Source organism: Ciconia boyciana, chromosome 11 (assembly GCF_034638445.1).
Source record: "Ciconia boyciana chromosome 11, ASM3463844v1, whole genome shotgun sequence".
Lineage (NCBI taxonomy): Eukaryota > Metazoa > Chordata > Aves > Ciconiiformes > Ciconiidae > Ciconia > Ciconia boyciana.
The window spans coordinates 13,803,001-13,818,870 of NC_132944.1; the positions used below are offsets into that span (position 1 = coordinate 13,803,001).

General features: G+C 41.9%; 1 protein-coding gene across 15 annotated transcripts in view; it reads left to right on the plus strand.

Annotated features, from left to right (window-relative positions):
- Positions 1–15,870, plus strand: part of FOXP1 (forkhead box P1) — a 391,241-nt gene that overhangs the window by 353,556 nt on the left and 21,815 nt on the right. For 13 of the 15 annotated variants that reach the window (XM_072876061.1, XM_072876057.1, XM_072876058.1 and 10 more), the window contains 4 exons: positions 172–259; positions 6,276–6,359; positions 15,065–15,266; positions 15,373–15,452. In XM_072876061.1, coding sequence (XP_072732162.1) covers positions 172–259; positions 6,276–6,359; positions 15,065–15,266; positions 15,373–15,452 — 454 coding nt within the window. The remainder of the gene's footprint in view (positions 1–171; positions 260–6,275; positions 6,360–15,064; positions 15,267–15,372; positions 15,453–15,870) is intronic. The other 2 variants (XM_072876067.1, XM_072876068.1) reach the window with 1 other exon arrangement.

The following is a 15,870-nucleotide window of genomic DNA, read 5'->3' on the forward strand; positions in this document are numbered from 1 at the left end:
ACACAAGCCAAAGCAGGACAGAGGAAAAAAAAAAATTTAAAATGATCTTAAAAATCTCAGATACTGATGAAGACCTGCTGGATAACATTCAGATTGCTTATTCATCCTGGTAACTACTTTTTCCTTTTTGTTTATCCATTTCACTTAATGATTTTCTGTGTATTGTTACAGACATCTCAACAGTGAGCATGCGCTGGATGATAGAAGTACAGCCCAATGTAGAGTACAAATGCAGGTTGTACAGCAGTTAGAGCTACAGGTAAAATAAAATTTATTTTAATATTACCTCAGTATTAATCAAATCCAATTCTCGACAGCAATAAAAAATGAGTTCTGCTTTTCCCCCTATGATTGAAAACCAGCTTTCAAAACCTTCTTGTAGTAGTTTTAAAAACCGTCAAAAGAAACTGCAGCTTCATTTCCTCTTTTCTAAACCGTAACTTGAAAAGAAATAGGAAACTTAAACAGGCTGACTGATTGGAAATCCATCAGTATGTATCTAATGCTTTTTATACTCACCCGGGGGGCGGAGGGGGGCGAGTGGAATATGGTACCCTTCATTTAGAGTTGTTGGTACACGGGGGAAATGGTTGATGTTTATTTCAAAACGCTGCATGACCTGGCTTGTTTTGTGGTCTCTCATATACTAATACTCTCCATGTATTATTATTATTATTATTATTATTATTATTACTACTACTACTACTACTATTTTTTGCCATTTGTAGCAAATAATTTTTTTGAAAGTGCCAAAAGGGGGTAAATTGGAATATACTGAATGTGATGCAAAGGTATGACCTGTTTGTGTAACTGCCTTTCCAAATGCTTTTGAGTCCCTTCTGTCTCCCTGCACCTTGCTGCTCTGGCTGGGTGGCTTTGACAGTGTGTCTGTGTGTAGGCAAGAGGTTAGCAAAGAAGGGGAAATTAAAACAATGTTGTACATTATATAGTTACCAGCTATTGAAAAACCTATTTTGTATGCAAGACAGCAGTGTAGAGATATATGGAAAGCCTTGGGCTAAGTACAGAAGATAATTACATTTGGAATTTTACTGAGTTAAGTCATTTATAGCTTCAAATAGTTGGAGAGAAAAATCAGCAAAAACACACTTAAACTTCTTGTTGTTACTTTTCAAGATAAGCATTTAAAAAAAATGCCTTTTATCTTCTTATCTTACAAATTACCCTTTTTCTTTCATAGATATTTCCTAAATTTTACTTTCAGGAACACGCTGGTCATGACACTCTTTCACTATTAGCTGAAGCAATATAAACTATTTTAATACAAGTTTTATAAAAATCAAACTACCAGTCATAAAATATCAGAGTCTTGCAGAAAATGTTATGAGAAACGGTCTGTTATTTTAACAAGTTTTTCGGGAATTAAAAAAAAAAAAAAAATCTGCAGTCTTCCTGGTAAACTGAGATATGAGATAATCTTTTACCAAGATGCAGTAATATTCAGGCTGAAGGTAAATCTAGATTCTTCAGTTACAGTCAGCTTGAAAAGCATTAATCCTTCTCTCCTGCAGTCGGTGGGAATGGCTGTGCCTGGAACTACAGGATGCCCTATGTTAACAGTTGGACAGGACAGAGATGATACTTGGTTACCATCTCTCCATAAGCCCTTGATAATATTTTTGAAAGATTTATCAGCGGTGCATTGTACTAATTGTTATAAGCGACTAATAGTTACAGCTTCACACCCGTTTAGTGCTGGGGAATACCTCTTAGCTTAGAGTCATTGCATGGGAAGGCAGTATAAGGTTCCCAAGACAAGAACATAATTTCGAAGTGGTGTGAGAGCCAGAAAGTTCTAGATTTGTTTTTAACACTCATACTAGCACAGTAGATAGGATGGAGTGGAGGCTTAATTTAGACAGGGATGTTGATAACAGTGAGACCATCTATGCATTGGCCAGCAAGGATAGGTGGAGGAGGAGGGTGGCCCTGCTTCCGAAATGTACCTGTAACTCCCCTCTTCTCCCTCTCCTTTCCTCCTGTGTATCAGTCCTCCAATACTTTAAAAAAAAATCTGCCTAAATATGCACGAGGATTTGTCCTCGAGTACCTAGTTTGTTTGGCTGTGACCTGTTTTTGCACAGAACCATAATAAAACAAAAGTCTGGCCCAATAGCAGGGTTTCAGTGGTGTGGTCTGCAGCACCCAACGTGTTGTAGCAGGAGCAGGGACTAAGACCATTGACCTGATACTCCTGCAGTGGAGCAGTTACCGACAGAGCGGTGACAAGACCTGTGGCCAACTGTTTTGAGTTTTGTGCGCTAGATAGAAGATGGACCCATAGCCTTTCCCACTTGACCCGCGGTGCTCAGCACTGAGGAGAAGTTTTGCCTTCCGGTGGAGCTATGAAGTATCACATGCTGTTCAGGGTCCAACACCTTAGCAAGATCTAAATGCTGCACCATTTCATGCATGTACAGCCCCATCGAGGTAGGGGTAGAATTTAACAAATTCATTCCACCTGAGGGATCCGCTTCAGGTTTTGAGTGTAATGGATCCCAATGCAAGCCTTTCTTTTTTTATGCTCTTATTTATTTTACGCACGATAGTTTTATCAGTGTCGTAGACAGTTAAGTGTAATGTCTTTTAAAGAAAGTAATTTTTAAATGAACTTTTTTAAAAAAACAGGTCAGATCTGTTTTGTGTTTGATTGCAAACGCCCCTTTGCACAGAAGTATCTCGAAGCTTTGGTCTCAGCATTTCCATCACAAACATACTTAAAATATCACAGACAAGGTAGAGATCTTCTCGTATTTCACTTTGTTTAAACCATCTTGACATGATCATTTGTTGCCATTATAAATAGTGAGAATTGGGCTGCTGGGTAAAATGCAAACACAGGAACATATCCCTATCCTTAGCTAGTTCTTAGCTGGAATAGGACATTCGTTTTGCAGCACCACCTTTGAGTGGAGAAACATTTCAGGACAGCAACAAAGCTACGATAAGTTTAAAAAAGTATCTCCTAATGGGAGGAAATTAAGACAGCTGGCCATTTTCAGCGTAGTGAAAACATTGCTTGCGCCTATTTTCCTAAAGCATCCATTGATACTCTTGAAAAGTGAATCCTAAACCTTTCTAGTGTGCAGCCTAACTAGGCACGTAATGGGAGGGAAGAGGCTACATCTTGGTTGTCTCTTGCATTGCCCATGACTGGCTTCCTTCTCCTTTGTCCTTGGTCTGTCCAAAATCCTGCTGCCGAAGTGATCTCCCCTTCCTGTTGATGTGGCCACATTACTCCTGTTGAATGCCCTCGCTGGGTTTCCATTTTCACATTACTGCTCCTTGCCCTTATTTTCTGTCTGTTTTTCCTCCTGTGCAATTTCTCCATCATCTGTGCCTAATGCCTTCTCTCCTGCTCCTTGGTCGCCAGACTCCCGTGCTGCCCCCTCGCCTTAAGCCCCTTCTGGCCTGTGCTTTCTGTGCCTTCCCTCTCCTGCCTTTCCTATCTGTGTAGTTTTAGGATTTAACCTCTCTGGGGCGAGGCATGTGTCTTGGTGTCCAAGTTTGCAAAGCACGTACCTTGTTCTGAATGTGTTTTCTGTTGAACCACAGTTAGGCACCTACATCATGGTTGTATCCCACAGAGGTGAGGGAAACTTCACAAAATCAGGTTTATCATGAAGAACTGGGTGGCCATCTGAAGACTCCCACCATGCAGAGCTTTCCAAATGGATATAGGAAAAAAGAATTAGACTTCAGATGGGACTGTATTATAGTCCTCAGACCCTCTCTACAGAGCAGATCCTTTCGTACGTGGCAGAACAGTCCTTGTCCAAGAACACTATCAGTAGATCAAGAGCATTTTCCTGCATGTCTATTAATAATCCCCATTTCTGGACCATCTGCACTCCAGTGAGTGCCACCAGTGAGAATTTGCTCCCATTGGTGGCTGAGCAAGCCCTCATGGCTTCTTTTGTATGACCCCAATGACCAGAGGGGCTACTAGTGACATTCTAGTTTTATATCACTACTGCTTCCTGACCTAGGGAAAAAACAGTTTAAAGAAATTCTTCAGATTTTTTTACTTCTCTTCAGTGCTTTGAAACTGAGAGACCTCTATTTTTCATAATTTAAACTCCTGCCTAACTGGGTGAGTGTTTGAATTCCTAGACTATGACAAAATGCTAGCGTGTGTCTGCCTGAAATGTCGAGAGGATCTTTAATAACCTCCATCCACCAGAAACGGCGTTAAAAGCATTGCTAAGATGATGAGTGAAAACACTACAAACAAGGACCCCGGCTGTTCGGAGGGAGGTGCACCGCTCTGTTTCGCCGAGGGGGCCCGGAGGAAGCGCTGCAGGGTGTGCCCCATGCTGCCCAGGTGCCTTTGCCTCCTGCCGCCACGCTGGTGCAGGCAGGAAACTTTCAGGTGCCTGCCTTTTATTTATTTTGGCTAGAAGATGTTGTTCTTCTGCAGTAGCCTGCAGACCAAAATGTAACGCACAGATGACCCCACCAAGCAGCCTGTGTGCCCAGCGACTGCTATGAATGAGAGATTGCACAACAGAGCTGCACTGAGAGTACAACTATTTCTCGGTTTTAATTTGTGTGAAGCACGGCAGCTGTGGGGTGACACCTCTCCTTTCTCTGAAGAGGTCCTCAGAGGACCCTCAGAGGGAGACGTTTCTACTGCAGTGCTACGATAAGAGCCTGTCGCTGCCCTTCGGCTCTTCTGTGAAGTCCAGCACAGATCTGGTGAGGAGATTGCAGGAGATCTGCTGTAGGTGTCAGGTTTTCTCTCTTGCCATGGCGATTTTTGACCAAGAAAAGAGCAGCTGTTTGAAAAGCCCAGTGATTTTTGCTTTTGCACTTCCAGAGCACACAGTGGTGACACCATTTTTTCCTTTATTTAATTCCTGTCTTGGAAACCTGTGTGCCAAGTTTTATCCCATCATGACGCCTTTCTGGCATGGTCAGAAACCCTTTGCCTTGCGAAGAGCAAGACAACCTTGACTGTAAGGTTATGAATGGGGATTTATGACCAAGTCTCCTTTTATATACACTTAGCCCAACTTTACTGCTACAAACAGATGATGGTGATAAGGTGGGCAGGTTGTTTAAAGTTTTGCTGGAATGTGAGCACAGTTCTCCTCTTGGCACCAGGAATCTGACTTGTCTAAAGCAAAAACTCAGCTCTGCAAAAATTGTCATTTGTAAGAACCTGATCCAAGTCCTGCTGGAAACAGGAGCCTGTATGTTGGGCATGTAGGTTAATAACACCCCTTTTTCATTAGTATTATTTCTTAATATCTTTCCACTGTATTTTTTTTTTGAAGAGCAGCTGGAAAAAGTCCTATTCGCACGTACAAAAAATTTCATTTCCAAAAATAATGAGATTTAGTGTCTGTCCAGTGCATTGAAGTGCATTGGGAAGCCATCCTGGCCAAGGATGCATACGGTGTGATCCGGAGACACCAGCTGTGGCCTGGTGCAGATCTCAACCGAAAAATGCAAGAAACATGCAGAGCAGGAGCTTTGCCCCAACTTGTGGGCATGATGGGACTGATGAGAAAGGGTGAAAGCATCAGTCCTGTGGTGTTGTGTGCCCCGAGATGAGGGCTCTGGGGTGTGTTAGCCTTTCCCACCCTGCTGCCCTCAGGCGTATGCCAAAGGGATGCTGGCAACTCACACTGCTGCTCCTGCCCCACGCTCAGGGTGCCCTTGCTCGGGTTCCCAGCCTGGCTGCCCAGGGTGACCCACCGAGGGGTGCCACCTTCTCAAGGAAAAGCAGGGTGTTTTCTAGAGACGAGGCCACCCGCCATGCCCTGCGGAGGTGCCTCGTTTGGTTTAACCACCGCTGTCTCTGCACTCGCTGCACATGTTGCAAAGCCTGTACGTGACGTAAAAGCCACGGTCCATTTGTGCCGCTTGTTTTCTGGTCTAAAAGGAGACAAGTGCATCTCAGGGCCGCTGCCTCGCTTGCTTTCTGCTGCGCCTCCTGAGCTGGAGTGGGGCTGGTTAATAAACATGATTCACTGTTGTCTTTTAGCTGTCAGGGCTAGAGTGAAGCTCTTGGTGCCGGCAGGTCTAGCTCTTCTCACTCAAGGGCTAATGCATTTTGCTTTGGGAAATAGTGACACCCAGCACCACGCGTTAGCTTTACCTCACGAATAGACCGTATACAATTTCCAAACTACTCAGCAATAAAACTCTTCTGTCTCATGCCTCGGTGCCAGCTGTTTAATTAGGAATAAACAGAGGCTGGGTTTTATTCGTATGAGTAACAGAGGATATTTTTTCCCCCCTTTCAGCTTGCAAAAGATAAAGAGCGCCTGCAAGCCATGATGACACACCTGCATGTGAAGTCAACTGAACCAAAAGCCACCCCTCAGCCCGTAAGTACTGAACTGTGCCGAAAGCAAAAAAAACCTCACAAGAAACCTCTCTTTCCTGTTCTCCACCGGAGCGCGTGATGCGAAGTGTGGCCTGCTTTGGAGCCGGTCGCAGTGAGGAGATGCAAAGCACCGCTTTGCAGGAGGCACTGCCACAGGCACCCGGGTGTTGTCCCCCCCGCTCTGGTCAGGGAGTTTGAAAGAAGTTTTGCTCGAAAGGTGATGCATTGGGCCTTTCTCTGGCCTCACGTACTAGCCTGTAAGTCACTTTGCATCAGTCCGACTTGCATGAAATCTTAGAAAGTGTTAGGAAGGAGATGTAATTAAATTATATTTAGTGTATTTATTTTGCTTTCTCCCTGTCTGACAGACATTTACAGTAGAAGAGATTCTAGCTGCACGTTTTGATGATAATCGCAGTTACCCAGTATCAGGTTTTACACTGTTGAAACTGAGAAGGGAAACCTTCTCTGCCCCAGATTGCCCTTTTAGAAAGGGGATGCGGGGGAAGCAAGTGGCTTTGCAGCCCAAGGCAACTCCTGTGTACTCTCAAAGCCAGGCAAATCCACCATCTCGTTCCCTGACCAAAATGACTTTTCTTCAGCTGTTGTTTTCTCCCAACCTCTTAATGCTGAAAATGTTCCTCAGAGCTTCCAGTGATTGTTCAAAATGGAGAGAGTGCTTTGCTTCTTGATTTTAAGATTTGTAAGATTTAAAGGTACACTGGCTTTATTTGATTTTGCTTTGAGTCATTGTGTGAAAATTAATTGAGCGTTGACAATCTATAGTTAGTACTAGCAATTTTAATCAATATGCAATGATGCAGCATAATGACAAAGTATTGGTTTATCTGTTTTGACTGATTTTTTTTCTATAAATAAAGCAAACATACACCCATATATGTGTGATTTACGGTGATAGAAATAAAAAGGAGTCAGACTATTAACCCAGCAAATATGGTAGCCTGCCAAGATGCAGTTGGTAGACAAAATTAATGTCTGAAACTGAACACATTACAGATAGAGAACATAAAATCATTAAACACTTCGTGCACCCATTTTTACTAGAAAAGGATTTCTCAGTTTCCATGTAGTTGAAAATAAATGGCTGCAGAAGTGCATAGGAAGGCTACTAGACAGAAAATTGCAGGCTATTCAGCAACACTGGAGCAGATGTCAAAGTCAACAGGAAATTTCGGTGCCTTCTTGGAGTGAGTTGAGTGGTAGGTATAAACCCTTCCATTTAAGCTGTTGAGATGCCAAAAATTGCTTGATCTGGTGGATACCAGCCCTCTAGAGTAGAACCTACTTACAGTGTCTATAAAAATAGCATTCTTCTAGTTCCTCGCATCCATCTCAGCCTGAATGCAAATGCTTCAGCGCATTGTTGGCAAAGTATGTAGACCCAACAGAATGGGGAGGAGGTTTGGTTTCTATAGCTCTTACTGGATTAAAAATTAAAACAGCGGAATAATCTGGGAGTCTCAAAGCACTCTGCCTTGAGGCCTTTCATAACAGCGGTGCCCCTCAGGAGGAAGGATTAAAAACTAAAGGGAGGAAATCGTAAGAAGGCAAGCAGCATTTGGCAAGGCAGCTCGTGATCGATGCTCAGCCGCGGAGGGCAGGAAGCTTTCGCGGGTGTTGTAGGCTACGGAGATACCAGGCGGTGTCGCCAGGAAGATTAGTGTTAACAGCTAATAAACAGGGAAAAGCAGTGGGGGGAAAAAAGAAAAAAAAGGGAAAAAAGTGAACGCAGGGGGAAAAGGGCTGTCTTGATTAGTATTAAAAATGTTTTACATTCTGGAAAATTATAGCTTTGTTGGGGACCTCCTACTAAATTTATTTTTAACTGCTCTATTGAAAATTCTGTACCACTAGTCAACATTATCTCTCAGTTGCTCAGCACAGTGTTTCTTTATTAAAAGAAATAGGCATGAATATTTTTGACTGAAAAATTAATAGCTTTTGAATTCATACACAGCAGGTTTTCTTTTGCAAAGAAGTCCAATATCGCTGCACAGCACTTCTATAACCATTTATTTAGAGTCCAAGTCAAACCTTTGACAGCTAGAGCAGTGTTACAAGCCAACATAAAGAACTCCAAGATGTAAACCAACAATAGGCAGTCTGTGTGAGGTTTGCCATTGTCAAATACATAGATTGTTTGGATTAGTTTATGTAAATGTACTGTTGTATTACCCTTTGGAAAAAAAAAGATCACATTTGTGTATGAAAAGTGGTTTCGTTCACAGGCAGCATTATAAATTCCTTATCCTTTAACTTACATGTTAGAAGTAAAAATTGGTGCCTGACAGGCCTATATTGTGTGGCACTCTGTTGTTGGATTGAAACTGCCTTCTTTTCATTTATTGAAATATAGAAAAATTTATTATAGATACCATCTGATAAATCAGAAATTATTAAAATATGTATAGGTGAAGCATTTGAAAATTAATTATAAAATGTAGAAGTATAGTGTTTTGCATAAATTGTGCTTTCCTAGTGAAAAAAACACACGGGCACTGCATAGACTGTGCTAGACCCTAGTCCTTTCAACTCAGTGGGATAGGACTTTGGTAAAAAGATCTGATGACCATTATTGCAGTGCAAAGTATTCTTTACATCCAGTAATTAATTTTTTTTTTGCCAACATAACTAATGCAAGGTGTATGTTAGAATTAATATATTACGGTACATTGGTGATTTTAAAGGAAAGAGCGGCTGCGAATCCAAACATAGCAGTGAATCGGGATTTAAAATTACAGCCTTTTCATGACTGAGGAATGTTTTTATTCTGCTTAAAGGATCTTAATGCTTGTTTTTAAACTATTTTGTTACTGGCAGGTAAAATTGGTGACTGAGCATCTCTGTAAACCACATGCCATTTGTAATCCACACTGACCGTTGGTACCGTCTTTCCCTTTTGGGCTTCAGGCAGCATCTTGAGCGGGTGGTTTTGGACTGGTTGGACCACAGCCAGGTTCTTGGTGGTTGTGAATCGATTCAAAACTTGCTCAGCTTCAGGGAAGGATTGCTTGTCCAGTCTAGCCATGTACATCCATCACATCCCCACCGTCGGGTGGCTTTAGCTCCTTCCAGTAATTTTGACCTTGGGAAGGGCGGTGGAGTGACCTGTGCATTTCACTACACCAGTCCACCAAGATATCTGTTCAATAAAGCTCTTTAGTCCTATTAAAGCTGATGACATTGAAACATGTTATTACGTAGCGTAGCTGTGGATGGCCTAAATCGTTGGCAGATAGGTACGTATGTGGGGAGGTCGCTGTTGATGTCTGGTGTACTGCGAAGGGCAGCTCTTCCCCTGCTCCTGAGGAGCTGCTAGGCAGACAGGCAGGGGCTGGGGAAGGAGACCACATCACGAGTTGGGGCAGTGCTAAGTGCCTTCTTTAGAAATGTCCAACTTTATAATTAAAATGCCCAATGGTGCAGTGCTTTGAAAGAAAAAGGAAGTATCTCACAACTTAACACTTGGAGCACACAAAGTTGTTCCTATTACGGCTGCATGTCTTGTTTTCGTGAGACTAAAGGCCTGAATAAAGTGAGCACAAAGCTGTCTGTGAAGGAATACTCTGTGATATATTTTTGTAAGGTGAATTTTTTTCAAGGTTAAAGAACCCAAACAAAAAAAAAAAAAAACCCCACCCCAAAAAAACAAACCACACAACACAAAAGCCAGAACAACAGTTTCTCAAGAATTTTCATTCTGGATTTGCTATTAAGATACCTTCCCCTACATGGTATTTTCATTGGTGTTAGTGATCAACATAATAGGTTGAAATGGAAATGCGCTTTCTTTTGGGGAATTAACTTATGTCAAAGTTCATAGGAAGGGAAGAAAAAGGAAAAAGCATCAACCAACAAGTAATTCTGCATGCTAGGTGCTATAGCCATCTTTTAAAAATAGACAGAAATCTTTTAAGGAAACTTTTGGCACTTTAAATAAAATGCACTGTTAGATATCCCTTCTTTAATGTATTTTTTTACCCTAACCATAGCAGTTACGATTGTTTTGAAATACTGTTTTTAGCAACTGTAATAACAAAGCATTAAAAAAAAAAAAAAGTCTTTTAACTGTTGAGGTAATGACTGAGCACTTTAGCTGCTGTAGCTGTACTTTATAGTTTGAAAAAATAACGATACGCAGCAATAAAGAGAGATTCTCAAGCACAACAAAAGCTGTTTTTATATACTGGTTTTCATTAAGTCTTACTCCTCAGCTTTGGTTTCCTTCTTATTCCTGCCAATAACAACACCTGCTAAGTGATTGCTGCCTGCCAGGCTCTGCATCTAATACACTAATGTGTCCAGGCTGAAACAGGAGAGGAAGATAAAGCATTTAACAAAGTTTTAGGCCCAGCATTAGCTTTCTCTCCCACCCTCGGTGTCAAGAAAAGGAGTCTCTGCTCCAGAGTGTTTCGGTCCCAGGAACTCGGTGCAGATAAATCCTCAGCCCTAGTTGGGACCGGAGTGGCAGCATCCATCGCAGACAAGTCACTGCCTTGCAGCAGTGGGGATGGCCCCACTGTGACACTTAGAAATATATATATATCTTTTTTTCTTTTTTTTCTTTTTTTTCTTTTAAAGGAGTTTCAGGGGCTTTTTTATGTGCAGCCATTATTATCATGTAAAATGTTTACACAAAAAGAAATCAGACGTAGCCCTGCTGGGAGAGCCACTTACTGGAAGTCTATTTTACAGGATGAAGGAGGGTTACCTCTCTGCCTTGTTTATATCTAAAGAAAAAAAAAAGAAAATTACTCAGTCTTCACCTTTAATAGGAAGACATGACTATTTCTTGAAAGGGAAGGTTAATAATAAAATCCTAAGCAGGATATTGAACACTGAAACAATTATGGCATTTATGATTAAGTTAAAACAGTATGAGGAAATGTTCTCAAAACCCAAAACTGAACAAGGCACCCACCAAGGTTCAGTAATTGAATTTGCAGAATTTTAGGACTTAAAACTTGTGGGTTTTGGTGGTTTTTTTGTGGTTTTTTTTTTTCCTTTCTTGTTTTTGGGGGGTTTTGTGTTTGTTTTTTAAAGACTGGAGGAAATCTTCCCTCCCCCCATCCCCAGTACAAACATTACAAAAACGTTTAACTCTTTGGTGCAAGGACTGCACTCTCCAGCGTACTTGGAGAGTGCCCCACGTTGTGCCTTATTTCAGTGCAGGAGTTCTTGCTTATTACAGTGCTAACGCTGTGACTTAGGCTCCCTCCCCTCTGACAGCAATGATACCTCATCCAAAAATTATGGTATGTGGGAAACAGGCTGTTTGCAAAATACCAACACGAACAACTTTTCTAATCATAGTAACTTGTTTTTAAATAGAAAGTGCAAACAGGGAGAAACCGTGTGGATTTTCCATCAGGAAAAGAAACCCTCCCAGCCTGGTCCCTCCCTGATCTTTGCCCTGCACAATCATCCATGGGCGCTTCCACGTTTCTAATTGACCGCCAGTATTAAGATTTAATAGTTTACCATTCAGATTAATATTTCAAGATGGCAACAAAACCAACACCATTCATAATTTGTTATTCTGCTCTAATTCACAACTGATTTTTCAGCCTTTGCACTATAGATGCAACAAAGAAAGCCGCAGCGAAGGTCTGCGGAGGGAGCGCAGCCCTTTCCTCCCTTACCCTAGCTTGTGTTTTGGTAACAGCATCAGCAGGGATCGGACCCTGGCTGGAAGAAGAGAGAGTGTCATCAAATAAAACACGGAAAAAGGAAAAACTTCGCTAGCGATCGGCAAGGTCGTGTTTCATTAACTTGTTGGTTCAGGCTCACAAATGGTCGTCGGAGGTGAAACGCAGCAGACTCGCTGCGTTCCAGCTTTTTGTTCTCTCTTTCCTCACAGACTGCAGTCATGTTTAATTTGGAAACTGGGCTCCTTTGGTAAATTAGCAATTAGAACAATTTTGTGGGAATATGTATATGTGTCATTAGTTTTCCTGCAAATTAATAGTGAGAGCAGAGGTCAGGCAGAAATTTTCCACTTGACTGCAGCTCCTCTGTTGAGATTTGGCACTTTGTTTTGGAACGGCCACAGCTGCTCAAAGCCACAGTCTTCCTTTAGGAACTGTCTTTTAATTAGTTTACCTCATAGCCATTATTACAAATATTACTGCCTCCCCTCCTTGAAATAAAATTACTGTTTCTACAAAATATTCCGGTGACATCTTGCACCACTGCACATTGATGGTGGGGTCACTCGGATGCAGCGTTTAATCATTAGATCACCTCCATAAGCATCTCCTAATTAGAGTCCTTACAATACAATTTTATCTGGTAATTAGCTGAGATTGGCTGCTTCCTCTGTAGCTTATTAGTGGCAGCCCAGCAGTGGGTGTGAATCACAGTGTCATTTGTCAAGCCTGTTAAAGCCCCCCCCTTTGCTCGTCGTCTTCTGTGTTTATTCCTAGTTGCTACCTACCCTGAAAAGCCTAAAGAAATTTAACTCGATTCAAATTCTTTAAGCAGGGAACACTGACCTTTGTGGATCCTTTCTTGCAGTTTCCTAGTAGAAACAGATTAAATGTTAAGTTTTTACACACTAAAAAAGGAAGGGGACTCTTTTGAAATGGAGTAGTTGGAGCTGTAATGATGAAGCACGAGCAGTGATCTTTCCAACAGGAGGGCCCGGCTGCCGAGCCTGCGCTAGAGACGGGCACTGAAAATTGATGCAGATTTGCTTGCAGTTATTGGACTGTTAAAATGTCCATTTAGAAACTGAGATAAAATACAGTAGATTTAATTTCATGGTGAGACCTGTCAGTTGTACTATTATTATTGTCACTGGTCCTTTTATCGTATGTAATAGATGGATAGATGGATAACAGGGAGACATTACTATATACGTGTCCCTAATCAGCGCCCTTAAATCATGCCAGTCAACAAGCGGACCGGGCTCTTGTCGGTGGCAGTGCCCACCACCATGAGGGTTTGAACAGGTGTGCTCACCTCCAGGTTGTATTTAGCAGTTTACGCCGGTGTGGGAGTCTCTGGGAAGTCAATACCCATGCTTCACCACCTTTCGCAATCCCTTGCTGGGTTCGCACTGTCCAGCTTCGCCACAAGGTGTTAAATGTTTCCCACTGGAAGGCAAAGCATCGTTTGTGAGCACCTGCACAGAAAGATGGGTGTTTGCTCACCACCTCCTTTCCTTGGAGCAGTGTTTGAGCTGCCGGTGCACCACTGCGGCCGTACAGCGCTGGGCTGCGCTGGGTTTTTGTGGCTGGGGCTTCCCTCAGCTTGCTCTGTCTCACTGTCAGGAGGGAAAATCAATGACAACTTATCTGTCCCTCAGCTGCACCCTTTCTGTGGGCAATGGGCTTTTTGTGTTGGTATCCTTTCTGTAATATTAGAGCCCTTTATATTCTACTACCTTTGTTTTGGATAAGTCCTATTATTTTTATAAAGAAACATTATTTGTGGCTATTAAGTCATATGAGGGATGCTAATAGGGGTTTTCTTATCTGGATACTTTCATACGAGGAAAATTAATACAGTGCCTTATGGATAAACATGAAATGTTTGGGGCCATAGCTGAGTAGTGCGCCTTGCCTTCATATGAAAAGGTTTAATGTCCAGCAAAAAGGAATTTTAATCACGAACAAAAGTTGTAAAATTCTGGCCCTGTTAAATTCAGTAGGAATTTTGCTACCGACTTCAATGGGGTCAGGATTTCACCAATATTATTCACAAAACCGCCTAAGGGAAGGAAACGTGGAAGTAGTCAAAGAGCCCTTTTCTCAGTCGTCTTTTCTGATGTTGTAGTTAAGAGATTGGATTGTTTGTTTAAAATACTCCAGCAGGAGTGACCTATTGAGACAGAGCATCATCTTTCAAAGGACGTTGTAGGGCAAAAAGAAAGGGTCGGGGAGGAATGTGGATGCTAGTTATATAAATAGGGTTGTGTATCGAAAACACTTGAGTTGGGGCTGGGTTTGATACACAATCCTAGAGGCAGTTGTGTTTTACAGCCTGCTGTGGCAAGCTGCCATTTGTCCGGGGCTGGGCTTCATGCAGGTAACGCTGATGCCTTCTGTCCTAGGAGACAAAAAAGAGTGGTGCCACTTCTGCTGGGCTGAATGCTTGCAGTATTTCATGCAGTGTGATTAATTAGATTATTCCAGCGTTAACCTACTCTGGGCTTTGCTTTTAAAATGGATGAACAGAGGGGGAAGAAAAAGGCCCAAATGCTGAAGAGAGAGATTGCATTTCTCCCTAGTACATCCCTAGGAAAGTCCTGCCTTTTATTTTAAGCCTGATGCCTTCAATGAAATACCCAAGAAGACTGATTAGAAGCCATGCATAATGATAGCGTGGAAATAAGAGATGTGTGGGGTTTAGATTGTGAAACAATGGAACTAAAATAAAACATTAAAATGATTATGTACTGTGTGAGATCTTGTTTTAAGATTTAGATAAAAATCCATGATTTGTAGTTCTGGCAGCAGGCTACATTATTCTTGTTTTAAATCTATTCCAAAATGTATATATTTATTTCCTTTTATTGGCTCCTAATGGAGATGTTACAACAGCACTTTGTGCTGAAGCAAGCGCTCAGGCTGTGTTGTCTGCTTTGAACCGAGGAAGGCTCCATTATCGAGAATTTTCTCTGCAGCCCTTAATTAGCCAGAAATACCATTTTTAACTAAATCCTCGTCCTTCCGTCCGCAGCTGAATCTGGTATCGAGTGTCACGCTTTCCAAGACCGCATCTGAGGCGTCTCCACAGAGCTTACCTCATACTCCCACCACCCCGACTGCGCCCATCACTCCCGTCACGCAGGGACCGTCGGTCATCACTACCACGAGCATGCACAATGTCGGACCCATCCGGAGGCGGTACTCGGATAAATACAACGTCCCCATTTCTTCAGGTAAAGGGGTTCTGGTGGTGCAGCCCCTTTGGTGGGGCGGCTTGCTGTTGCCCGCAGCCCGGCAGCGGCAGGCTGTGATGATAACAGAACAACTGCTCTTATTTAGCAGATATTGCCCAGAACCAAGAATTTTATAAGAACGCAGAAGTTAGACCACCATTCACGTATGCATCTTTAATTAGACAGGTAAGCTGAGCCAAACACATGCATTTGAATTAGAAAAAAAAGATCTCCCTATATGCACATACTCTGGATTAAATAGATTTTCAAACCTTTGGTATGTAAGCGTGCTCAAATGCTCAAACCTTTACTATAAGGGTTTTTAGAACTGCAATATATAACATAATTGCTTTTGATTAAGTATTACAATACGATGTGATTATTAGGAAATTCATTTCACACAACAGTGAAAATGAGCCTGTTTAAAGATGGCAAGTCAATTATCACAAGCTACAGTAATCTCTGATCCCTAGAATTAATCTGAGCTCTAAATAATTACTGAGCTTTAATCAGCTAGTGAAATGTTTTGCATTTCTCTTTGATTCTGCTTTATGAATGACTAATAAATTAATATTTCTGTAAGGAAACAGAAATAAAAACTCAA